Consider the following 24,974-nt stretch of genomic DNA (forward strand, 5'->3'; position numbering starts at 1 on the left):
GTAAGTTTGAACATGAAGAAAAAATGCCGCGCCTGAGCTCCGTTCGACACACCGAACGAATGACTCAAGCAACAGCGAGATCTATTTCCAAGCAAAGCAGACAAAGCGGAAGATACTTTCAGAGGCTCTTGTTTGCAGGCTAGTAATCACCATGGAACTGTGTACATCTTCTTTCCTTCTCAACATCTGAATAAACCTCCGGGCTGGCACTTGTTTGCCGTTTGGTGTCACACTGGCGGAAGACTTGCACGATTCCGATTCGTCCACCGTCCGCAAAGGCAATCCGCCAGTCAGCCCAGCTCTGCGTTGGTCGACATGTCAGCTGCCGTTGGGAGCTTCCTTCCGGTATGAGTCGCTTCTTGACCATTTCCCATTGTTCAATCAATGCAAAGTTTATTATGCTATTCCATCTGGCCATGGGGGAGGTAAAGCGGTTCCAGGTCACTGTAGCTGGATGTGGATGGCCTCACCGATCGTAGCCGGGTTAGCTTCGTTTCGCTTCGCCAGGCCGCGCCGCAGAATGTACGCTTCGGTATCCGTTCATGGTATCTTTTCCAATGGGGGCGTCGGCTCTGTCTACTAGTTCTTTTTCGTCTTCCCTTCACTGCCTGCCTGCCACCAGGCCGCCTTCTCCGGGGCGCGTTCTATTGCCCCGGACTTACAGCCCGTGCAGAGCCACCCCTTTTGTTTTTCTCAGCCCTAACTCCAACGTGCAAATCGATAATCTCACATGGTAGCATCGCCCTCCCGCGTCGAACACGTCCTTCGTCTGACATGCGGCTCAAATGGTAATCCTCTCCAGCGAGTACGCCTTGACCTTCTGACTCAGCAGGAGTCCCCTCTCACGCGAGGTCCTCTCGAGCACCTCACCGCCCGAGACGATCTTGTGGTTGGCCACGGCCTGCTTAGACACCAGGCCCAGCGGCAGACGAGGCGAGATCTCCACCTCGAGAGACACCGGCTTCTGCTGCCCACGTGCGGCTGATGAGGACTTTGCAGCCGATGCAGCAGCGCTGCCGTACTGGACCGCGTCACCGACGAAGGCGCCCAGCGTGACGGCCTCTTCAAGGCCCTCCAGGGCGGCGCTGACCTCGAGCTTCAGGGCGGTGATGAAGTCAGCCGCATCTGCTTGGTCGCCGGAGAAGCCGTTGGTGAGCCAGCCGCTGGGGCCGACCGAGTCGATGCAGCGGGACAGAAGCTCGGCAATAAGGGAGATAGCACCGTCGGGAGGGGCTCTTGAAGCATCGTCGCGGTCAAAGTTTGTGGCGTCGACGTATCTTGAGGTCCACGCGCTGCCGATCAGCTGTACTCTCAGGAGGTGGATAAGGGAGAGGATCTCGGTGGGGTTGAAAGTCTCCCGCAGAGCCCGCACTGTCGCTACAGAAGAGTAGTTGGCGAGCTTCTCAAATGCCGTCGTGAGGGTTCGGGCGCGGAGGTTCGAGTCGTCTCCCAGATGGCACTCGGCCAGCTCCAACTCCTTCTCCAAGTGATCGATTTCCATCTCGACGTAGTCCTCCTCTTTCGTCTCCTTGGGCGCGGGGAGAAGCAGCCTGGACTGCTGGTCGAGGCTGCGCATGATGATTCGGATGACCAGGAGGAGCTCCCTCTCGCCGAGCTTGGTCGATGAAACGTAGTTCATAAGTAGCTCCATCATTGGGTCCATATCGGCGAGTCGCTGGATGAGCTTGTCCACAACCGGCTCCTGGGCCCCTTCAGCTATCTCGCCCTTGAAAGCTGCAGTCATGTTGGCATTTGTGAGGTGGCCGGCCGAGATGAGGTAGATCAAGACATTGCTGGCAGGGAGGACGCAGCGCAAAACGGCTTCTGGTCCTGACGTGTCCACCGTGAACACTCTGCTGATAGCGTAGAGTACCCACCGGCGATCCACGGCAGGGTACGTCTCTGATCGTTCCAACCACTTCCAGTCTGGGGTTTGCACTCCATCAAGAACGGCGGATTCGTCGATAGCAACACCAAATCTCTGAGCCAGCAAGCTCTCAAACGCCTTCCAGTCCTGCGCCAGCAGGAAACCATCTGCCTTTTCTACATCTGTGAGCGACTCTTTGACGTACGCGTCGGAAAGCGTACCAGGGAGATACTGCTCAAATGTGTTGTTGCCAGATCCCTTGGGCAAACTGGCCGGCACTCTGTCTCCTCTCGGCAGACCTCGGCCGATGGAGTCGATAAGCAGACCCTCCTTCCCGTGGGACTTGGGACGCTCAATCTGGATGGAGACGAGAGTGTTGCCAACAACCGACACAGCCATATCGAGCTTTGAAAGGAAAGTCACTAGCCTCGGCGCCTGGTCGTGGCCCTCGGGGAGCTCAACCTTTGTCGACGCTTGAATTGAATAGAAGGTGGGGTTCAGGATGCTGGCGGTCTTGGAAGACAGGCTGAGAATCGAGTGCTCCGAGATTTGGAGGAACGAGGTGTTCTCGGCGAGCGGCAGACGTCCCTGAAGCTTCGGTACGGCGCTCGTGAGATCGTAAGTTCGGAGGACGGGTCCGCTCAGCTGGAGCAGCTTGCCGGACTGAACGTGAAGCTGGTAGCTGGCAGTCTCTGCCAAGGTCTCTTCCTGAGATGGCAGAGGGGTGGTGTGAATTTGGACTAGAGGCTGCGAAGAAATCGTGGGCAGAACGCCCAGAACGATGAGGAACCTTGATGCGGTGTTTTCACTCTCGGCACGGACAACGATGGTGAGGACATCCGGGTTGAAGGTCTTGGGATCGACTTGACGTCCAAAAGAGCCGAAAGCGTCTTGTCGGCCCTGAAACACGCCATTCAAAACCTCAGAAGCGGTTGCGTGAAGCGCAAACTCCACCTCGTACTTTGCGACTGTTAATGGAAGCAAGTCTTTGCACAGGTTGTACGAGGAAGCGCTCCACCTCTGCTCCAAATCCTCCGCGCCGAGGCAGACGACCTGGCCATCTTTGCAGAGTCCAATCACGTCGCCCTTTTGATCCTTGTCCAGTTCGGTCCCGGTCGCATCCACAGCAGTAGATGTGAAGAGGTACGTAATCGGCGACTTATGGCGCACGCGCTGCGAGGTGCTCGAAGAGTTGGTCTTTCCGGTCGCGTCGACAACGTCACGGCAGAGAGTGATCTTGGCACCAGTCGTGTCTTGGGTAGACAGATATGTATAGTTGTTGCGACCATTTGCGGAAGAATCTTGGTATCGGATTGAGTGCGGCGCGCAGGTGAACGACTCTTGAGGCGGGATCGGGTAGGAAGTTCGTAGTCCGGATGAAGGAATCTACAACGGTTAGCAAGGGGCCAGAAAGACACCGAAGCTTGAAACTGACATGGTAGATGTTGGCTGCTTCGCCATCGACACCGACGACGACTTCGAGTCTCTTCCTCTTCTTCGAGCCAGCCTTTTGGGTATACACCTCGCCAATGTGGTACTGGCCCTTCGTGTGGTCGAGAGGACGCGGCAACGACGCCAGAACATCCGGCCGGTGGATGCGAAATGTGGGAGCCATTTTGGGTCTTCGATAGCTTTGACACGGTCTCGGCGATCCAGATGCGTTCTTGGCAAGGCCTGGGTTGGACTGCTGCTGCTGCAATTGGTCGTGTGGTCCAAAAGCGCCGGCCGTGTAAGTGATGGCTTCAAGTCGAGAAAAAAAAAGTTGGGAGGACTCTCCGTAGTGGGGTGCGATAGCAAGATTTCGGTTAGTTCGCACTGTCAAAGCCGCAGTAGCCTAGGTGGCTGGGACAGTGCCCGAGAAAAAAGCTCAGCTTCTGCCTTCGGATTATTACCCTCCGGAAGCCGATATCGATAACGCAGATAAGATGGGCAAGGATATGTGATAAGAGGAATGCGATGTGGGTCTGTGGGCCTAGGATGTTAAGTGTAATTGAACATGAATGGCAGTCGCGCTACACGCTGCTGCCCCCGGCGATTCTCCCAACGCGATTCACGCGACTGGTGATGCTCCAGTCTCGACAACGCCGTCTCTCACCCCTCCACAACTCCCTGCTTACGACTCGACTTTACAATCTCACGAGGAGCTTGTTTTTGCACAAAACTCTCTTGTCAGCAACTCTTTTGGCTTAAAGAGTCTGTTTCTCTTCTTTCCCCCCATCCTAGGTTTTTCTCATCCAGTCGCATGCCCTCTGACGTAGTTTGAAGGCGCGACGGCTGAAGCGTAAGTGCCAAACACGAACACCTTTCAAAAGGCTTCCCACGTTCTCAATCATGCAATAACTGACCTCGAGATCTTAGATTCAGCTTCGTCTCATCTCATGGGAACACTCTTGGTAGCCAATATGGCCCCAGAAGGGCTCGATGGCTCCAACCAGAAACTTCATCCATTCTTTGTCGCAGGAAAGAGCAACGACTTGCCAACGCCCGAGGCAAACGCGGTAGACCAACCTCCAAATGCAAACGAGCAGACCCCGATCAAGAAACCTGGACGACCTAAGAAGCAGAGACACGCTTTGCAGCAACCATCCAGCGACATTGAACCGCACTCTTCCGACATTGACGAGGATGGACCCGATCGCAAGAGACAGAAGACTGGCAGTGCTGGACCGGGCTCAGGCAAGAAGAGGGGACGCCCTAGGAAGAAGGCGAGTGTACCGGCGAACGATATAACGAGCCACTTCTCCCAGAACAACGGTGTCCCGCCAACTGCCCTCGCCAACGAAGTGCCACGAACGCCTCCTCCCGAGCCAGTTATTGCCCAAGAAGTCTCTGTATTGCTTCCTAAAGCTCCACCGATCAATCCTGAAGCCTCTTCGACCGTTGCGGCAGGCTCAGCGCTGCCTTCCACAAACCAAGACCAGTCGAAGCCAACCAAGGTCCTCAAGTTCAACCCAAAGACTGGAACAATTGGGTCCCCGCCCAAGCCCAAGCCAGCTCCCGCCGAGAGCTCTAAAGGCGCCAAGTCCTCAAAGTCGCCCGCCAAGCCGACTCGCATCATTACTATTAGATATGGTCATGATACAGAGACGCGCGCGCGCATTGGTCCCAAGATACAACAGATTCTGGATAGTCCGTCCCCAAAGAAGGTGAGTCCGAAGTCGAAGACGACGCCCAAGAAACCTCGAGCCAAAGCTACGAAACTGGAGCAGGATAAGACGAAATCGGGTACTACGCATCCAATGTTTCTTGGAAAGGCCAAGAATGCAGCAAAATCCGACGCGTCTCCAGCTCCTGCACCGAAACCACCAAGGCAAACCATCTTCAGTTCTACGCCATGCTCGCCTAAGAAACAACGCGCGGTCCCTATGACCGGAAAGATCCCGCAGTTTGGCATGCGATCCTTGGGACTCAAGGTGCCAGGATCATGTCATCCAGCATGGCCAGCCCAGGAAATGGCCCATGTCAGGGGGTTGACAACAGAGGAAGAACAACTGTCCGCGGCTGTCCAGCAACTCCAAGTCTCTGATCGGAAGTCCAAGGGCCAAAACACCAATATCTTGCCCGGCGAATCAGTCATTGATATGCTTGTCAAGTCGTTAGACACCCTCGGCATCATGAAGTCTCTCCAGGATACAACTGATGATTACCAACCACCTCCACCTGAGCTTCGCCTGCCGGGAAAGCACTTTGAGAGTGGCCGCAAGCTGCGTTCGCGGATCAAACCTGAGCTACGAACATGCTTGCCTCTTAGGAGCCAGAACGACGAGAGTGATGACGAGGTTCTCACGGCATCCACCCGAAAGCCTCACCCAGCTGTTGCTCGCTTATATAATTCCCTCGAGACCAATCTTTCCGCATACGACAGGTCTCTATGTGAAGAGCTCACTTGGGCGCAGAAATACGCGCCTATCCTTGCAGAAGAAGTGCTGCAAAGTGGCAAGGAGGGTGTACTTCTCAAGGAATGGCTCCAGACACTGAGGGTCCAGTCTGTGAATACCGGTGCAGCAACCGCCGATCAGAAGTCGTCTGGTGCTAAGCCTGGATCTGCGACAAAGAAGAAGCGGAAGCGCAACAAGTTGGACAACTTCATTGTATCCGATGGCGACGAGACAGAGTTCCTGCCGAGTGTCTCTGATGATGACGAGGACGATTGGTTGCCTACCCATAGTCAAGGTGGTCCCAAGAAAACCGTGGTTCGCAGAGACATTGGCAAAGACCTCAGCCGACTAACCAATGCTGTTGTACTGAGCGGTCCGCATGGCTCTGGCAAGACTGCGGCGGTTTATGCGGTTGCAAAGGAACTGGGCTTCGAGATATTCGAGATCAATGCGAGCAGCCGCCGAAACGGCAAGGATGTGATGGAAAAGGTCGGAGACATGACACAAAACCATCTCGTCCAGCAAAATCGCCAAGGAAAGGATGACAGCAAAGCCGTGGACGACGAAACATCCAAAGACATTGAATCTGGCAAACAAAACACCATGCTGTCCTTCTTCAAACCCAAAGCAGCGACCAAGCCTGAGTCGAAGCCTCAAGCCGAACCAAAACCTGAGCAGAAGACCGAGCAGCCAGTTGAGGCACCCAAGACCACCAAGGCAAAGACCCAAAACCAGAAGCAGTCCTTGATTCTTCTTGAGGAAGTTGACGTTCTTTACGAAGAGGACAAGCAATTTTGGGCAACCATCATGAATTTGATTGTCCAGTCAAAGAGGCCCTTCGTCATGACCTGCAACGACGAGAATCTTGTTCCGTTCCACAACTTTGTCCTCTATGGCATCTTCCGATTCACACCTCCCCCTGAAGACCTGGCTGTAGATGTGCTTCTTCTCATCGCTGCGAATGAAGGCCATGCTCTGAAGCGCGCAGCTGTGAGTGCACTCTATGAGGCAAAGGGACACGACTTGCGGGCTTCTTTGATGGAACTCAACTACTGGTGCCAGCTTGGAGTTGGCGATCGACGGGGTGGCTTTGACTGGTTCTACCCGCGTTGGCCCAAAGGATGCGACAAAGATGAGAACGGCGATGTTGTCCGTGTTGTGAGTGAAGGGACATATCTAGAGGGAATGGGATGGATAAGCAGGGATCCTGCAGTCACCGGCAGCTCCCTTGCCTCTGAGGAGGAGTTGATGACACAGTGCTGGCAGGGCCTGGGCTTGGACTTGGGCAACTGGCATGATTCCCTCGACATGGCATCATGGGCCGAAAGCGTACACACTTCTTCCGCTGGAGACCGAGCTGCCGCACTTGATGTGTTCTGTGATTTTTCAGAGGCGATGTGTGCAGCTGATCTTTGCTCTGGTGGTGACTTTGGGCTCAGATTACAAGTAAGTGTGAATCGGTCCTTTTGGATGAGCAAAACTGACTGTCGACAGGAGTCCCTTGACCCTACCCAGCCAGATATCTCAAGCAAGTCGCGCGATGACTTTGTCGTTGGACGGCGACTCCTTGAAGCACCTCCACTTACGACATTTACCTACACAGCCACCGCCATTTCCAACAGCCTCAAATCCGCCGCCCGTCAGACCCTCCAAGCTGCCCCCAGCAAAGCTGAGTCTGCAGTCAGCATGGATCACATCGGGGAGGGCAAGGCAATTCAGCAGATGCGGCGATCCTTCAACAAGCCGACGAAAGACACAGCCGTCTCACGATATGATATGAGTCTGGCGTTCGATCCGATTGCGGCTTCAGAGAAGGCACTGGCAAGCATGTCCAACAGTCTTGAGCCGTCGGTATTCGACAGGACTATGCGGATGATAACACTCGAAGTCGCACCATATGTGCGCAGCATTATCGGATACGATCACCGTTCAATGCAAGAGCGCCAGCAGAGAAGCTCGCTTGTCAGCGAGGGCGGCAGGCCTGGCAAGCGAATGCGCAGTACTCGAAGTGCGCTCTCGGCTCAAGAGGGCGTGGCGCGCGGTAGTACTCGCAGAGAGAGCTATTTTTCTGCCGAGCTGAGCACGCCTTTGGTCATGAGGACCGGAGGAGAGGGTTGGCAGGCGGCTGTGGATATGGAGATGAGGCTGATGCCGCGCCTACCAAGTGTTGCCCCGAGTGACACCAGTAATGAGACGGCAGCGCCAGTGTCGAGTGCCGAGGTACCAGTGCCGAATGCTGAGGTTCCGACGTTGAGCGCGGAGTAGACGAACATAATGATGGGTTGCATTCAGGAGCTGGAAAGCGGCACGCTTCAGGGAGTTTGTGGAAAGGCATTAGCAATGGCTCATTTCATCGATATATAACACGGCTAGATGAGATTGAACTTGATGATTTTTTTTCTAGCTTCTTCTGGTCCCCGCCGTCTTTAGTAGTAATCTGACCGTCGCCTCGACCTCCTATCATCGTACACAGTTTCTGGCCTTCGCCCATCAGGAGACGGAAATCGGGCTGCGCCTCTCCTACTCCAGTCCTCAACGGCATCCTCCACCCTCCTCGACCGGTTGTCCTCGTCAAAGAACCTCTTGCTACTTTCCGCCTCCGACCTCCCAGACGTCTTCGCGTACCTCACAATCTCATCCCTTGGCGGCCCCATGATGGCCTCTTCTGTCAGCCTCTGCCCCCTCGGCTCCTCGGCAAGACGGTACGTCCTGGGCGGAGGATTGTAATCAGAAAAGTACCCGTCACTCTCGTCCTCGTAATACCGCGGCCCCCTGCGCGGCGGCAGCCTCCGCGGAGGGCGGTCGTACTCGGGGACGTACCCGTTGTGTCTGTCGCGGACGACGTTACGGCGGCGGGAGTGGCGGCCGGGGGCGTTGAGGGTGTCCCAGTGGGGGCCGCGGACCTCTGGGTGTTTGCGTTTGTGCCAGACGCGGTGGATGCAGATTGTGGCGACGGCGATGGCGGCGATGAGGACTGCCGTCGTCTTGAAGGAGGGCTTCTTCTTGGGGAGGCGAGGGCGGCGGTTATTGTTGTTGTTGTAGCTCCGGCGGGCGTTGCGGGGGTGAGGGCCGGCTGAGGATGAGCGGGAGCGCGGTGGTGAGCGGGAACGAGAGCGAGATCTTGAGCGGTAGGAGTCGGAGGAAGATACTGAGGAGGAGCGGCGGCTGCGGGAGGGAGGCATTTTGTGAGATTTTTGATGTTGCCTGTGGTCGTGATGAGAATTTTGCTTCGGGTTGTTGCGAAGGCAGGTGAGATGTTGGCCGTCCTTCTCAAGCGGCGGTATATGAACCTTCCCTTTCCCTTCTCCGTCAAAGACAGACGAAGAAAGAAGGGTAAGCTATCAAAGACGAAAGAAAATACCAAGGTGTGGAATTTATCAAAGGGAGAACCCTACACCGACGGACAACGACAGTGCGGTACGAGAGTTTGACGGCTTGAGCTTCGAGTTCCCCGGTGTCAGAGTCCGTACCTCCAGAGTCTGGAATTCGGTCCGAGCGAGGTTCAACCCGGTGTGTTGGTATTAACAGGACGATTGCCAGTCGGATGAGAACGCGAAAACGGTGGCGGAGGTCGATAGGCAGAGTCAAAGCCGGTTTCTCGGGACGATGCCGCTTACACAGGGATTTATCCTGCGGTATGGCGCGAGTCGACGATATCAGCAGGGCGAAATTTTTTTGGGAGTGAATTCGGACAGTTTTGATGGGCGAGATGGCTGGGAAGGGGCGACCGCCGGGCCGGTGAAGCGTGGATCGGACGGTCTGAGGGTTGAGGCGTATTTCGGATGTCGAGGCTATGCAGACGGGTGAGGCCTCGCTGCCTGGAGAGGGAAGGAGTGAGGTGAGAAACAGGACGGGAGGAGAGATGTCATATATTTCAGCTTGTGTTAAGACTGTGACTCTGTAATTAATGAGGCTAGTTTGATCTAGTCTAATTTCTAACGGGCTTGACGCTTGTTGAGGACGCTGGTGAGAGAGGACACTAAATGTTGGCTTTGTATTACGGCAAACTTGGTAGCGCGGTTCGGATGCCACATGGACCCGTCGTTGCGCAAAGCGGCAGGAAGAACAGACAGGGGAAGAGCGTGCGAGACAACCCCTGGCGCGGGAATGGTCCCCGGAAGGTTGCTGCGCGAGGCACCGCGCTCCTGGATCTGTCCCTATGCCTTTTCTTCTTTCGCGGTGTGCCTGGGCATGCTGAGGGTGAGTTTCCCTCAGTCCTTAGATGGTGATGATGATGAGATCCGCGATGGGTTGCTTCAGCGGAAAGGCACGTCCTGTGAGGGTTTGAGGGTGTGTTGGATGGGTTACTGCTTACCGTTGCATTTTGGTCCTGTTGTCACTCGGCCACGAGGGGAGTGATGGAATGTTACCGGAGATTGGGACTAGACGGCGCGTGGTCGTGACGTGATGGCTGGTGATTGGTCAATGCGTGGTGATGTTGAGCACCGGCGCGGGTGTGACGACACTTCGGGAGCTAGAGCGGTCGTGGAGATGGTCATTTCTGATGTTAGCTGGGAAGGAGGTCAGTGATCTATTGAGCGTTGCCTTTGATCTAAATTCAACCTCGACCCATATGCTGACAATGACGACGATGAGACGAGAACATAGGATAAGTATGGAACCTGGAATCAGTCTAAAAAAAGGTGAAGAAATATTCATTCAAATCCAGTAATACGAAACGTCAGTTACATCCCAACCTCTATAAGCTGTTTTCCCCCGTCTAAAGTGAAATCCAAGGTTGCCTCCCAAAGCGTCCCCCACCTCTTCTCGCCCTCTTCACCTTTATACCAACTTCAAACCAGCTTAGTAGCAATGGAAGACAAAAAGCAAACATAAAACATAACAAAGAAAAGAAGACTCTGAAGGTCTAACCAAAGTTTTCCCATAACATACCTTCCCCTTCTTTCTTCCCTCGCCCTCTTCTTGGCTTCCTCCAAAGGCGCCAACGCCAGTGTCATGGATGAATATATTTACTCGCCGACAATTGTATCAAGTGCAACCTGGGCCTTCATCCTTTCGCCAGGCGTCGGCTTCAGCATCTTCTTTAGCAAGTCGTGGAGCTGACCATGTCGGTGCTTGTCGCATCCTCCAGCCCGGGAGTGCAGTTCAGCCAAAGTCTGCCCGAGCATCCACACATCGCCCTCCTCAGACGGCTGATACTCACTCTTCTTACCATGGAACTCTGGCGGGGTGAACTGGTCTCCAGGGATATCATTCCAAGTCCACATGACCTTTGGCACAAGCCCATGCCCGATGAGCTTGTATCCCCAGAGTTCGTCTCCATGCTCCGTTGCAGGACGCTTAAAACGGATGATGTTGCTGGGATGGACATACCCGTGCACTTGGTGTCGATCATGAAGATACGTCAGCGCAGAAAGCACGTCCACGGCCAAAACCATAAGCTCTTCATCGGATATGTACGTTCGAGGCTCGATGCCCTTCCAATTTGCTTCTTCGACCACCAGCATGTCTTTCTTTTCAATGTAGTCCTTGTAACGGACAACTAACTCCTACATACTGTTAGCATTGGCCGGTCTATCGCTTTGGGGCCCCAATCAGCGAGGCAGTTACGGTGTGCGTGACTTACAAAAGCAGTATCTTCACCCAGGGAAACTTCTTCCTTCGCAAATCGCTCAAGTTCACTCTTTTCCTCGGGGCTGTTGCCGACGAACTTGATGAACATCAAGTTGCTCTGACCTTGTTCCGCATTTAACTGGTGACCGTCGTGCAACTCGTAAACATTCTTCTGGTACCCATCTCTCTTCAAGCCCGTAGTCGTGTATCTGTTTGCTCTTCCGGCTTGATCCGGAACGCCAGCGAGGTTGTGATATGTGGGTGTCATCTTAAGTGTGAATCGTGGGTAGTGCTGTTCATGCGACAAGATGACGGCGATATGGCGTGTCTTTATACCATCATCATGAGTGAACTGATGCCCTCAATACCGCGGCCACGATGAAGCTACAGCTTGTCCATTCTGGTCCTCGAGGGCAGACCCGGTCTGAAACATCTCACCTCGTCGCTCCTTCAATGGTCTAAGAATCGGAATCATGAGACAGGCCATATGGTAATCTCTCTATCGAAACCAAGGGCCCTTTCAACCTCTGAGCTTGCTTTAACACTTTGATCATTATTCCTCTCCACGCAAGGAACTCATAAATGATCATGTGCATGTCACACACTCTAAATGGCATAAAATGCAGACACTCATTTTATCTCTTTGACTTTGTTTCAACAGCCACGGTAGGTGGCCATCTCACTTCCCCAGAAAGGGTCCAAGGACACCGCCAGATTCCCAAACTTACAGACCTAGCATGGGCCGGGTGATGTGATGAGATGAGGTCCTTGACGACCGACTAACCAACCGCTGCAAATTAGATGGAATCCACCGAAAATTGAGCACCCAGAGCTCTTTCATTTTCGCCTGAGCTTCATTGTTGACGTGGTTCAACAAAGCCTTCATACCACGCGGCCGTAATCGACGAGTCGCTTTTCACCCAAGGGATGGCGCCCTACAACTCCCACAAAGAGCCCAAGTCTGTCCCGAAAGGCATTCTTCATGTTGACGACAGGATACGTTGGCTACCAAATGGGACGATATGTTACCGCGTCTTATGTCGTGTGAACTAGTTTTAGGATGGGATTTACTTGGATACGATACAGGTTGCTCTGATATCGCCGTCAGACGCCATTGCATCACCATGGCCGCGAACAGGAAGATGGCGTGGAAGATGATAATGACTTTTCTAGTATTCAATTCCTGTCTTCCAACTAACATTACCGTGAACCCAGACAAGTCAAGTAAATTAATCTGCAGGTAGTCCATTCTCTAATTTTTAACCTCAAGAAACACATCTTTCCTTTCTAAGCAGAAACCAAATTGCCCACCCATCCCTAACTCAAAAGTAAAGAAAGCAGATCCTACACAAATACAAACCAAACCACATCAAGAGCAATCGCTCAAAGCCCCTATTCACACGGAAATACCACCAGGTCCAAACTTTTCCCATCGTAGTTGCCCGCCATCTCTCCGCCTTGGCCTTCTTGATAGTCTCCTTCATCTCCCTCTTCTCAGCACCCACCTGACCACCCTCAGTAGCCCTGAACTTCTCCTCAAGAAGGCCCGTCAACGCGTCCTCTGCCCGGGGCCGATCTCCCGGCTTGTCCTGCAGCAACTTGGCCACCAGCGCCTCAAGCCAGTCATGCCAAACCCGCATAGCTGGGTACTCGCAAGCTCCCTTTCTCGTCAGAAACTCCGAATACGCACTGATGGGCTGCGGGATGCGTTTATACCGGGATTCGTGGAGCTCCTGCAACATCGTCCCGAGCATCCATACGTCGCTCTCCCGCGTCGGCTTGTATCGGCCTCTTCCCGCGAACTCGGGCGCCGTATACATCTCGCCGGGAGACTCCGCCCACTTGGAAAAGATGGCCGGCACGAGCCCGTGGCCGGAGAGTCTGTATCTATGCTGCCTATGCCAGTCTCCATGGGGTTGAGTGGTGTTCCTGTACGGGACCACATTTTGCGGCCGGACGTCTCCGTGGACGATGCCCAGGGCGTGGAGGTACGTAAGCGCGGAGAGCATGTCCACGGCCACGTTGACGATATCAGTATCCTGAAGCTTTCGTAATATGTCGTCGGCCAGGAGGCCGCTCCACTCGAACTCGAGCTTATTCATGACAAGCGCACACGGTAGGGTAGTGTTCTGACGAATCGCCTGTTTTCTGTCGCCGAACTCTTCGATGAAATCCTTGTACCGGACGACGCATTCCTATTCCCACATCAGCAACCCAAACTGCCAGTAGGAAGAAAAGAACCCACAAAAGAAGCATCCTCGCTCAGCTCCATCTCTCGTCCGACCAGCTTCCGCAAATACCTCGTCTGCTCCCGAGTGAGAGGCTCACCGGGACTGAGAAACATGAGATTGTCCTCTCCCCCGGCGCCGCTGCCTCGAGACCCGAACCGCAGGTCATAGACGCCGTTGTTCTGGCAAACGCGTTTGACAGCGTAGACCCTATGACTCTCGCCTTTGCGCTCAGCGCCGATGGCGTAAATTGTATCATCGACAGGCCTCATCTTGTACTGAGTGTGTATCTTGATTATGTGAATGATTTGTGCGAGGTGTTTCTAATAATGGCGATTTCGATGAAGGGATATCAATCCATCATCCGCTACTCCTGGCTCCTCTATATATCCTAACAAATCACCATGAAAACGACCGCCATCGTGACCCGTGTACAGCGCGCGTCTCGTCGATCCGAGTCGTGGTATACAGACCTGGCCTGATACATCCTGCACCGCTCAAGGATCCAAGGCCGGACAGACCACCATACGCCATGACCAGTCTCTCGTGACAAGTCGAATCGACATGCTCGCCATCGGCCGGACAATTGGGTTTTGGGCAGTTCGGCCACTCTTTGTCCCGCAGGATCTGCCTTCCAATTCACACATTAGAACCAAGTAAATCTTTGTCCCAAAAGAATTCAAACCGACAGGTCGTCTTTTACCTTCATCCGACGAAGCGCCTCTATTCCCGCAAAAAGACCTAAAGGATAGAAAAGGTGTTTCTTGCTGGCCTCTTTCTATCCCCTCGCAATAAATTGACCAACAGAGACCACCGCCACCACCAGCCCTTTCAACATCTACGTGTATCAACACTGCTCTTCGACCACCCATCGCGACCATCAGGCCGCGAGCATGGCTTTCCATCCCATCATCAGCCCCCTCTCCCCTAGGGGCCTAGACTATCACGAATATCAGACGTACCAAGCAAGCTGGAAAAAAACTCCTTTATTGCATTCAAGTCTGACCAGTCAGCTCCAAGCTGGCCATCGGGCACAAGTCCGATCCTCTCCAACGCTCTCAGCCAATTCCCTTAGTCATACAGTATTCGCGTGGATTTAGCACTCTTCACACCGTGTTCGCAGCGACATCATCAAATTCGAATTGTCACTGCTACCATTTCATTGGTCAATGCCGCAACTCAATGTATTTCTCACCACCAACCATCATTTCACATGTTTTCATTTCCAATGCCCCTGCAGTTTTACTGATTTGATTTGTCTTGATCTTTCAAGATCTCGTGCTGTCATTGCTGACATTTTGCATCTATCTACTCTCGTCGGCTGATTGACGCCGTCGGAAGAACCAAAAATCCTGAATCTTCCTACCCATGCCAGGGTTGTTCTTTTGTGCATAGAATGCACTCGGGTAGATATTACACGGAACCAAGTCCTCCTCCTCATTGTCCCACCCACCAGTTCCAATCCATGGTAAGAGATGGAAGACATGATAACTCCTGCCTGATGCAAATTTTGAGACGAATAAATGTGACCCATGAGTTTCATCCTTTTCATCACCCCAATACCATTTGTCCTCAAGCATCAAAAGAATTCCGGCCGTTGCTCAGACTGGTCGTAAAAATGAGGCCCTTCCGACGCCGTAAACAATGCAATGCTGAAAAGACAATAACCAAGTTGAAAAATCCCATGTAAAACATGCGTCGAAAATGTGTTCAAGTACGTAGTGTTGGGAAGTACCCCCACGCCTAGTTGGGGTACGGTCCCTGAGGAAGACCATGGGGAATCTGAGACATCTGGCTTATTCTGTAGGGGTTGTTCATGAACTCAGGAACAACTCCAGTTCGTAGGTCGTTGCGCCTGCCAAGAGGCTGGTAGTGCATTTGCGTGGTCGGCAGGTGATACTCGTTCAGAGAGGCCGACGGCGGTGGGTAGAGTAGGGTATTGACATGACGGATCGGCTTGTACGGACTCGGTCGCTGTTGCAGGTAAACGCTAGGCGAGTGAGAGATGGGCGTATGCGCAATAGGGGTGTGGATGACAGAGGCCGGGAATTGCTCGCCCAGTGGTGATGAAGCGTACACCGACAGGCTGCCGGGGCTGTGTCTCTTGGTTGGCGTGCCGTAGCCGATGGCAGGATGCATCGGGACAGTAGCTGGCGTGAGCGAAGCCTGAGGCATCGAGACGGGCGCTGGCATCGGCAGTTGAGGCATCGATGTGGTGGCCGCCGCCGAAGGATAGACAGTCGCCATTGCGCGAACTCCGTTACCCAGAGGTGGAAGCGAGACATGACCCTGCGAAGCGTACGTGGTTGTCGGGGGATACACCATTTGAGAGGAAGCAGGGTTGGTGTTGAGCGTCAAATTGGGAACCGGGAGACGTATCGGCTGCTCGCCAACAACAGGGGGTCGGGCGACAGGAGGCATGGTGCTGGGCTGTCTCGACAATCGCTTCGCCGGAGGTTCGGTAACGTCCTCCTCTGAGCACCTCTTCCTGCCATTCATGTTGGCGTGCTTACCAGACAAGGGCGAGACAGGTGGGTTGTAAGTCGAGGGCCATGCTTGGGCGCTCGGTTGGGTGACGGTGCTGGGCGAGAAGATAGCGGTAGCAGAAGGGGTCAAGGGAGGGAACGAGACGGCAGGCTGCATGGCGGCGGTGGGCGACGGCACCGGTGAGGCGAAGGACTTGTTCAGAGGCGATGTCGGTTGCTTCTGAGCACGCTCGTAATACTCGGAAAAACAGGCCAGCTTGACCAACCACTCCTCCCACTGGTCCTTGGTGGCCAGCAGACTGTAGCGCATGTTGCTGAGGAATTCGACTTCCATTACGTGGATCTCCTGTACCGAGATACCCGACACTTCAGCCCACGTCTTATTCGTGTAGGTGTTGTCATCCAAGACTAGAATCCAGTCAGCGTGTGCGTACACAGTCAATAGAAAATCTGCACTCACATTTGTTGCCTAGCATCAGGGCCACCGTCAGCAATCGATACTCGCTGCCGGATCGGCCCTTAACCACCGGGTTCGTCGTCTTCAGCCTGTAGACGAAAAGCAAAGCCAGCAGAATGACGTTTTGCGTCACTTGTGTCGTCGACAGAACGCTGTAGGCCCATTTCTTGAACTGGGGAAAGGGCGTCGCATACTCGGTCAAGCGGGGGACGGTAGCGGTACGAGGACGGGATCGGATCTTCTCGGCGGCTCGCAACGTGTCCATCGATTCGAACCAGAAGAGGCACGTAATCTGCATATTGTCAGTGCTTTTGTCCATCTATGCAAGGAGGTGAGTAAATCTTACTTCGGCGGCGAAGTCTGCCAGATTACCGCCCTTGGGGTTGATACAGCTGGGGATTTGCAGGCTGTGCAAGACCAAGGTAGAGGAGCCTCTCCGTGAAGAGGTGCCATCGGTCTTGTTGATGGCGCCTGATGTCGGTGTCGACGGGCGGGTAGAGTGCTTCGAGGTGGTGGAGTACTGGCTAGTAGCGGAGGCAGGGTTTACCACCGGCTGTGGTTGGGGGTAGGTATTTGTCGACTGAGGGTATCTGGGGTACTGGGGTGCTCTCGCAGCCTCGGCGACGACGGCCTTGGGCCCTCTGGCCTGGGCAACGGCTGAAGGGTAAGAGGAGAGAACATGGCTGTCGTAGGCGACGAGTTGAGGGGCGTGGTATGCAGCGCTCATGGCTTCGGTTGGCGGCGTGCGAAGCCCGCTCCTGCGAAGAGCAGCTCCGGCACCGAGATTGAACCTGGCGTTCTTTTGCGAGGAGGTGGCGTGGTAGGTTTGCTGAGAGTAGCTCTGTCTGCACGATGCGATTTGTGCAGGAGAGAGGGGCAGGCTGTAGAAGGGCAATGGTGCAGCAGTCGAACACATCGGAGCGGGGGAGAGACGGGTTCGTGAGAGAGGAAGACCTCAGGTTGGTCGTTCGCGGCGTGGGTGAGTGAAAGCTGGTCGAGTGATTCGGTGGAGTTGAGAACGAGTCGAGGAGAGCGCGAGTGAAGGGAAAGCCAAAGCTGACGTCTGCTACATTTGCAGTAGAAGCAGGTGGCAGGCACTTGAGGTTGGCGGTTCACTGAGGAAGCTTGCTGGTGTCTTGCGGAGGGCAGAAATCTAGAGGATCGAGTCAGGGGAGAAGTCTACCGTACTCGAATGCTTCGCAGCTTCGTCGGGTTCGCTGTCGGGGCGTGGGTGGTTTGTTGGGAGTAAGTTGGTATTCCGAATTATTATTTGAAAGCTCCTAATTGTTGGCCATGGTAGGGGGTTTCGGAGATGCCTTCCTCAAAACGAGAAGTCGTTGCTGTGGTCTGCCGGCAAGGTGGGGGGGGGGGGGAGCTTGCGAGGCAGTTTTGCGGCAGGCGCAATACAAGTCAAGACAAGCTGGGGAGGCTCAAGAGGTACTTGAGACTGGCTCGCGGATATCTCGTGGGAGAATGAGGACGAGAAGAATGCGAAGCTCGGCGGCGGATTAGGTGAAGGTCAAGATGTAGAGTCGGGCGAGACAGAGGTCGGGGGTGAAGTTCAGATCGTCCGTGTAAATGAGGTAGGCAGGTGGGTTGTTGCTCGCGGGCGTCGTCAATGAGGGCCGTGATTCGGTAGGCTGCAGGAGGGCAGGGCAGTTGGTTGTCGTCTCAAGGCAAAGGCTTGGAGGGCAAAGGCAGGTCCAGTTGCACTTGAGCAGGCTGGTGGAATTGTATTGTATGAAGTAATTGGCAATTGAAGAAGAGGTGTGAGGTCAGACAAGGAGACGGAGTGAAGCAAGTGAATGGGGTCAAAAGGGATCAAGAGGCGGCAGGTACGAAGCGAAGCAGCCAGCTGGAGCTGGATAGATTGAAGCCAAAAATGGAGGCAAGGGTCTAGTGATATGGTTGCGTCGTTCGTTGTCTGGACTCTCATTTCTTGGAGTAGTGGTGTATCCAATCCGCGCCGTGTGCCGTACGAAGTACAGAGCGTATGGGTCGTTGTGGTAAGGTACAGGAGGCATGGCCGTGACATGGGACAGCATGGGATTGGGGGAGAGAGAGAGGGAGGGGAGGGGGGGGGGGGGGTCGCCATGGATGGATAGGGAAGGCTTCACGGTGGGCAGGTACCTTGTTCCATGTCGCCAGGTACGTACCTGCCTTTTGTGAGGTGAGGTTTCTTACAGCGGTAGGTTCCCTGCGATGATGAGGTGGAAAGAGTGAGAGGGGGGGCAGGAGGGACGGACTGACTGAATGCCCTGTCTGCGATGGAATCGGTACTTTACGCAGCAGAAGAAGGTATCCGTAAACGCAGGTACCTCCCAGTGTGGTGCCTGCCTTCTCCTCCACCTCGCTCCTGCTTGAGTCTAGTTCCTTCCAGGTTCTTGTGCGGGTGCTGGACCCCTCAGCGAGTGGACGGCCAGCCAGCCAGCCTTCCTAAGCCAGGCCAGCCCAGTCCAGCAGGCGCAGCGCAGCAAGCAAGAGGAGCAGGAGCAGGAGGACGAGGACGAAGCCCCTCTCTTGCCCCCTCCTACCTAAAAAGCCAGTGGGCGGGTTTGTGGTAGGCAGGGTAAGGTGGGAAGGTACCTTACGCAGCAACTTCCATGTTCACTGGGCTGCAAGAGGGAAGGGAAGGGATGTCGCAGGAGAAGGAGGTAGGTACCTCGGGACTGCCGCAGGTTTGCAGCAAGCAAAGAGGTAGCGGCACGCCGGACGGACGAGAGGCCGCTTCGGTCAGGCCAAGGCACCTTACTTTCCCTGAGGTGCCTCATGTACCGTGTCATACCATCTTTGCGCACAAAGTACTTGCGTTTGAAGGTGCACCCTGCGGATACGCCAGCCAGCCAGCCAGGTAACGTAGGTAGGTAGGCACCTGACAAAGTATCTTCTCTGCCTCCTCCTCCTCCTCTGGCCTGGCGCAGCTATTCGTACAACTGCTGCGTAAGTGCCATTGCCCTATTAGCCTGCTGGTTGCTCACGGGCTGGGACTGGTGCTGGTGATGGCGCTTGACACGCTTATGTACCGCCTCACTGCGCATTGGCGGCGAAGATACCACCAAGCTGGGGCTAGCCTCCAGCTTGTTCGGGCTCATTCTCCCTGCCTGCCTGCCTGCCTGCCTGCCTGCCTGCCTGCCTGCCTGCCTGCCTGCCTGCCTGCCTGCCTGCCTGCCTGCCTGCCTGCCTGCCTGCCTGCCTGCCTTCGCAGATCCGCGATACCATCATCAGTTTAAAGTGAAGCAAGCAACGCAAAGCAGAACCTCGCAAGCCAACTTATTACAAGTCCGGATACCTTGAGCAGCAGCTTTCAAAGTGACGACAGCCATCCATGGGCAAGCCAGCAGACCCAGGCCAAGGCCAGCCAGTCTCCGCCCCAGCTTCGTTCCCCCGTCTTAATGGCCGGGCCTACTACGCCGTAGGTTAGGACAGGTACGGATACTCGCTCCATGCTGCAAAGGTACTGCACCATGATACCGGCTAGTGTCCACTGCGTATGGAGTAGTCCCTTGTGAATATCCAAGTCACCCAGTCCCTGGCCGTCCAAGTGCCAAACCAAATGGACGTCCAGCTCATGCCAGGCCGTCACTCAAGTCATTCAATCTTTTTGTTTTATGTCTCCAGCGATCCAGGCCCAGTCAAGCCTAGTGCGCTGCGCTTCTCGACGAGTGCCCTCAACTCAAGTCTCTCCTTCGCGTTCCGTACCGCACTTGCCCTCCTTGGTCCCTAGCCGCAGTCGGAGTCACGGTCCCCAGCCGGACAGTGGGAGAGTGTGTGAGGTGGGATGCAGGTGGGCGTGGGTATCGAAATGCGGAAGGGGGGAAAAGTGTGTGAGAGAAAGAGGCTGATGAGAGTTGAGTGAGAGTGTGTTCCGCGTGTCGTGGAGTGGCACCTGAATGGTTGACTCTTCTTTTTTTTTTTTCGCCCTTCCTTTCCCTCTCACCCACCTTTTCAAGCCATGCCTAGATAGGGTTAGCGCACTTGTAATGGAAGCAAGTGAATTGCAGGCGGTGCGGTACCTACGTTGCGGGAACCTCTAACAGACCACCTCAAGACAGAGAGGCTCCAGCGAGTGAGCAACCACTTACCGACGCCGGGCAAGACAGAGACAGGGCATGGGACGCAAGCACAGGGTGAGGCGAGTTGACGACGGGGAGAGAGAGGGGGGAAAGGAAAAGGAAAGGTACGTACCTGGTGCCTGTCCGTCGGGTGCCTCGTCGCTGGTCTCACCCCCCTGCCCTTCTTCCCGTCGCCTGCTCCCTGGAATGTTCCTTCACACCCCCCTCTCATCAGCAAGTGAAGCATCCTTCGTGATTTCTCCACGTCCCCTTCTCCCTCTTTCCCATCTGCGGCGCTCATTGAAATCCCAAGGGTGCCCAGACAGCGTCGGGTGGGGTTTGGAAGCCTCTGGTCCGTCTCTCTTGCCTGCTTTTGGCTCGGTGTCTTTGCGTTGGTGTCGCCTCAAGCTGCACCGGCGGCACCAAACACCAAGCACCAAGCACCAAGCACCACCAGCCCGCAGCCAGGCAACGCAAGCTTGATTGGATGCTGCACAACTTCTGCCGTGCCCGTGATGGACGGGGATCATGATGGATCTAGACAGTGGCCGAGTCGGTACTCGAAACTCTGCTTTCCCAGCCCAAATCGTCACCTGCTGCGCATCCTTCAAAGTATCGGGTACTCTCACCGTGTATGTGTAGGAAAATTCTGAGGTTTCCGTCGTTGTCGTCGTTATCGGCTTCGGCTTATTCAGTATATCCATCCTCCCACTTCCATCTTTTTCATTGCCAATATCATTCTGCATTACCAGGCGAAGGCCGGCCAGACAACAGCTCGGCCTAGGCAGGCTCTGCGTTTCTTTCTCAGTCGTGCGTCTCGCCCACTTGTGACGCTTGTTGACGGAGCTAGCGCAGACTTGAGCGCAGGGCAAATAAAAGAGACGCCGTAAATGAAGCTGCTTGTCGTAGCCGTAACCTTGTCGCGCCGCAAAGGCAACCTGGAAAAGGCACCCGTGAAGACGGTCGGTCGTCGTCCTACTCCACCAAAGACGGCCCTAGAAGTTAGCTCCGTCCACCATGGACACCACCCTTGTCCTCATGCGCTCTCCACCACCACCACAACACCACGGCCGCCGCAATTCTACCGTACGCAATAGTTCGACACCGTCCATCCTCCAAAAGCCAGGCAGGCTCCTCGTCATGACCACCACCACCACCACCGTCGCCGTCGCCATCGCCGCCAACGATCCATTCTTTTCTCGTCCCATCATCCCGCCGTGTCCCATCCCGCCCCCCGTCCACACACTCCATCCTTCGCTGTCGCATCCCCACACAAAACTCTCTCGGCCCTTGGTCTCTTTCAGCCCGTTACCCTGCCGAGCTAACATTACGAACGCCCATCCCCTACCGATGCAGACTGAACTGTCGCTGTCCAGGGCCAGACACGGCATGCTAGTGCGCCGTAACCCGTAATACCGAGCTCACTTTGACTCGAGCGTCTGTCCCAAGTCCCCATAAGCTACCACGCAGTTAATGAAGCAAGCGGGGAAAAAAAGTACACTGCGTTGCGCATCCAGTATGGAGCCTGCGTATCGAGTACCCTTCATACTCCTTCGTCTGGACCTGGACTTTGCGTCACCCGTGACCCGGACATGACCCGTCGCTCAAAGCTTTTGCAGACGGGTCTTTCGTCTTCGTCCTCCGCCGTCGCCAATTCCTCGCCTACCGATTCGGGAACGCAGGTGGGCGGGCGTCTTTTGCACCTCCGTGGTGGTCATGGTCCTGTCCTTGGTTCGGTCCCAGTTCATCAACTTGTCGACTCCGATGGATCATCGTGCTCATCCGCACTGCAACTCCAGAACGAAAAGCAACCTCCGATGGACCACTCTCTTCGCTTTAGTGGGCGCCTCGTCCTCGTGTGCAGCGCTCCATTTTCGCTCTACCGAGGATTCCCAGATAATGTGTGAAGAAAAAGTCTGTCCCAAGTCTCCACTGCTGTCTGTGAATCGCATGTTGCAACCTGTGACCGCCAAATGTCATACGCAACCAACAAGGCTGCCGACATGTGCGGTACTTGCCGTCGATTGGTGAGCATGAGCAGAGCATTAGCACACCTTACCCTCCAATATTTGCCCTCGAGCACAAGAGCCAAAGATATCTCGAGACCCCAGGCCCAGGGTGCGTTGCGGAAGCGTCGCTCATTCAGGCATAGCGCCCCGAGTTGTTGGCCTGATATCTCGACACCTTGGCAATCCATGTTGTCTCAACCATCAACACACCCTTTGAAAGAGAGGCGGCTGGCTGGCTGGCTTGTCTGCGTGCAAGTCAGTCAGGAAGACGCACGACGTCCCCACGATCATTTGCCTTGTAATACGTATCAAGTAGGTGTCAAAGGTTCGCACCAGGTCAGACGGATGAGCGCCGCAACGCACCGCCGCCCACACCTCACATCAGGTGGACGACCACCACGCTGACAGGGAAGTCGTTCCGAGGTAACTTAACTCGACCGGTGTAAAGTAGGTAGCGAGGACAATGAAAGTGTGCAGTATGTTCGTAATTCCGCCCGGCAAAGTACCTCTCGGTTTCCGTAAGTTTCGGCATGTTTGCCATGCCATGTCTCCCTTACCTTGACCCGTCCAGAGGCCGGCGACGGCAAAGCCGTCCAAGACTTTCAAAGTGCCAGAACGAATATATCCGTATCCGTACCCCACTGCCATAGCAAAGGCATAGGCAATTGCGTTAGATTCGCGGCCGAGACAGCGGACCAATCCAGTCCAGGCTGGTTCCATCCATTTCACCAGCCAATCAGCAGCACCGACTGGCCCAATCCAATTTCAGCCAAGCCAGGAAGAAGCGAAGCTCCCAAGCCAACAGACCAGGAGAGGCACAGTGCGCCGTGCCACCTCGCAAATCGCATCAGAAACACGGCGGCTGACGGCACTGGTCCATCGTCGTCTGTCTGCCTGCTTGCCTGCGCCGAGCCTGTCTTGCTGTCGGTGGGGGGGGGGGGTGAGTAGGACACGGAGAGACAGAGTTCTGAAGTTCCAAACAACACTGCAACCTGTTGGCCTGTTGGTTCCATTCTCTATGTACTGCAGCACCTTGCAGTTGTGATCTCCGGTGTGTGTATCTGATCGGTGCAGTTAGTCGCATGCCATCAAATGTAATTGCCAAAGAGGCCAAAGTCAGGCCAGCCCGAGAGACGTGAGTCTGTCGTAATTTCCCGAGAGTACTGTCGGCGATGGCGCGCCTGACAGAATCTCCGCACAATGAAGTGCTTCCGAATGCTGATGGCACACGGTACTGGAGCAGTCCAAACCCCTCTCTCGCTGTATCCTCAGGGGATGAGACTTCCGCGCTGAGGAGACAGTACTAAGTAAAGTTGGCACCGGTAGGCGCAGCCCGACAAGGACCCCTTCTGAAATTTGTGCAGGTCAATACCCTGGTAGACAGGTCAATAATTGATATTGCCGCCGCGGCTTCTGTGACGGATACGCTCGTTGTTCGGGACCATAGCTGAGCCAGGGGTTGCCCAGATCACCATCGGTGGTCCATCCACCTCGGTTGCAAAGCCGTAGAAAAGAAATTGAAAGGACGAAAAGGAAAAAAAAAAAAAAAAAAAAGGGAGACGTGCAAAAGAGTCTAAGGCAAGGGAGTCTTGTCGCCAGCATCACGACGGTGCTTTGCTAGTCCCTCGCTCGAAATAGAAAGGGGAACATGCGGGCGATAGGCGACGGGAATGGTATTCGTACATGACAGGGCTCAGCGGTTGGTCCGCCGGCGCATATACTATTCTCGCCTTGCTTCGCCGCCGTTCTATTACTTTGGAAATCAGCGCCCAGGGCAACCAACGCAACGTACCTCAGCCTTCCCCCTCCAAAGAAGATGTCGAGTTCAAAAGCAAATCTTGATCCTCAGAGCCGGGGGTCAATCTATGAGCATCGACTCAGGTATATCTGAGGGTCGGGGCGACGATGAGCATGGACTGCCTCACCACGCCGATTCAGACGGGCATTGCTCGGCTTGTCGACAAGGCTGTAAACGTGCAAAGGCCCAACCTGCTTGAGGTCTTTTTCCCCCCTCCGCTCGGCTGATACGCACTCCTCTCTGGCTGCATTAGGCCGGGACCATCGTTGGGCTGGTTCATCATTGGAGCATGGCGCCACGACGGCGAGTATCCGAATAGCCTGCGGATCTTTGGGAGATGGAAATTGAGAGTTTCCATGTTCCCGACTGGGCCACCAACTGCGTTTGCATCCCCCAATGAAACCGTGGCTTGGGGCTCGCAATATCAAATTGAGGCGGCACCATTTTGCGTGGGTGATAATGCATGAGCGGCCAAAAATGCAGAAACACTGCTCAAGGCCACAGGACCGCCGGCACGTCATGCACAGACCTGTCTTTGTCCATCAATATCAGACTCGTCTCTGTCTGGCACACCGTCATCCCTCTCTGCGGCCTGGCCACTGCGTTTTCATGTTGGTGGCCAGTA

At 54.8% G+C, this 24,974-nt stretch overlaps 6 protein-coding genes across 6 annotated transcripts; 1 reads left to right on the forward strand and 5 right to left on the reverse strand.

The window, feature by feature from the left end:
• Positions 1-781: 781 nt before the first annotated feature.
• Positions 782-3,482, reverse strand: CGGC5_v002078 (Uncharacterized protein; the record flags this gene model as incomplete). Its single annotated transcript, XM_032029125.1, has 2 exons — positions 782-3,253; positions 3,303-3,482. The coding sequence occupies 2 exons, from the start codon at positions 3,480-3,482 to the stop codon at positions 782-784; spliced, it is 2,652 nt and encodes an 883-aa protein (XP_031891448.1).
• A 385-nt stretch (positions 3,483-3,867) lies between these two features.
• Positions 3,868-8,010, forward strand: ATAD5 (ATPase family AAA domain-containing protein 5; the record flags this gene model as incomplete). The annotated part of the gene is made up of 4 exons (XM_066150920.1): positions 3,868-4,035; positions 4,133-4,148; positions 4,226-7,191; positions 7,240-8,010. 4 exons carry the CDS (start codon positions 3,868-3,870, stop codon positions 8,008-8,010), a joined length of 3,921 nt encoding a protein of 1,306 aa, XP_066009779.1.
• A 161-nt stretch (positions 8,011-8,171) lies between these two features.
• Positions 8,172-8,927, reverse strand: CGGC5_v002080 (uncharacterized protein; the record flags this gene model as incomplete). Its single annotated transcript, XM_032029127.1, has 1 exon — positions 8,172-8,927. The coding sequence occupies one exon, from the start codon at positions 8,925-8,927 to the stop codon at positions 8,172-8,174; it is 756 nt and encodes a 251-aa protein (XP_031891450.1).
• Positions 8,928-10,715: 1,788 nt separating this feature from the next.
• Positions 10,716-11,587, reverse strand: CGGC5_v002081 (uncharacterized protein; the record flags this gene model as incomplete). The annotated part of the gene is made up of 2 exons (XM_032029129.1): positions 10,716-11,255; positions 11,333-11,587. The coding sequence occupies 2 exons, from the start codon at positions 11,585-11,587 to the stop codon at positions 10,716-10,718; spliced, it is 795 nt and encodes a 264-aa protein (XP_031891166.1).
• Positions 11,588-12,641: 1,054 nt separating this feature from the next.
• On the reverse strand, positions 12,642-13,819 carry NRKA (putative serine/threonine-protein kinase A; the record flags this gene model as incomplete). Its single annotated transcript, XM_032029130.1, has 2 exons — positions 12,642-13,514; positions 13,565-13,819. 2 exons carry the CDS (start codon positions 13,817-13,819, stop codon positions 12,642-12,644), a joined length of 1,128 nt encoding a protein of 375 aa, XP_031891165.1.
• A 1,471-nt stretch (positions 13,820-15,290) lies between these two features.
• On the reverse strand, positions 15,291-17,406 carry CGGC5_v002083 (Meiotically up-regulated gene 80 protein; the record flags this gene model as incomplete). Its single annotated transcript, XM_032029131.1, has 3 exons — positions 15,291-16,441; positions 16,494-16,782; positions 16,837-17,406. 3 exons carry the CDS (start codon positions 17,404-17,406, stop codon positions 15,291-15,293), a joined length of 2,010 nt encoding a protein of 669 aa, XP_031891168.1.
• Positions 17,407-24,974: the final 7,568 nt, after the last annotated feature.

The sequence above is a fragment of the Colletotrichum fructicola genome, assembly GCF_000319635.2.
Source record: "Colletotrichum fructicola Nara gc5 chromosome Unknown KSG_Nara_v1_contig01, whole genome shotgun sequence".
Lineage (NCBI taxonomy): Eukaryota > Fungi > Ascomycota > Sordariomycetes > Glomerellales > Glomerellaceae > Colletotrichum > Colletotrichum fructicola.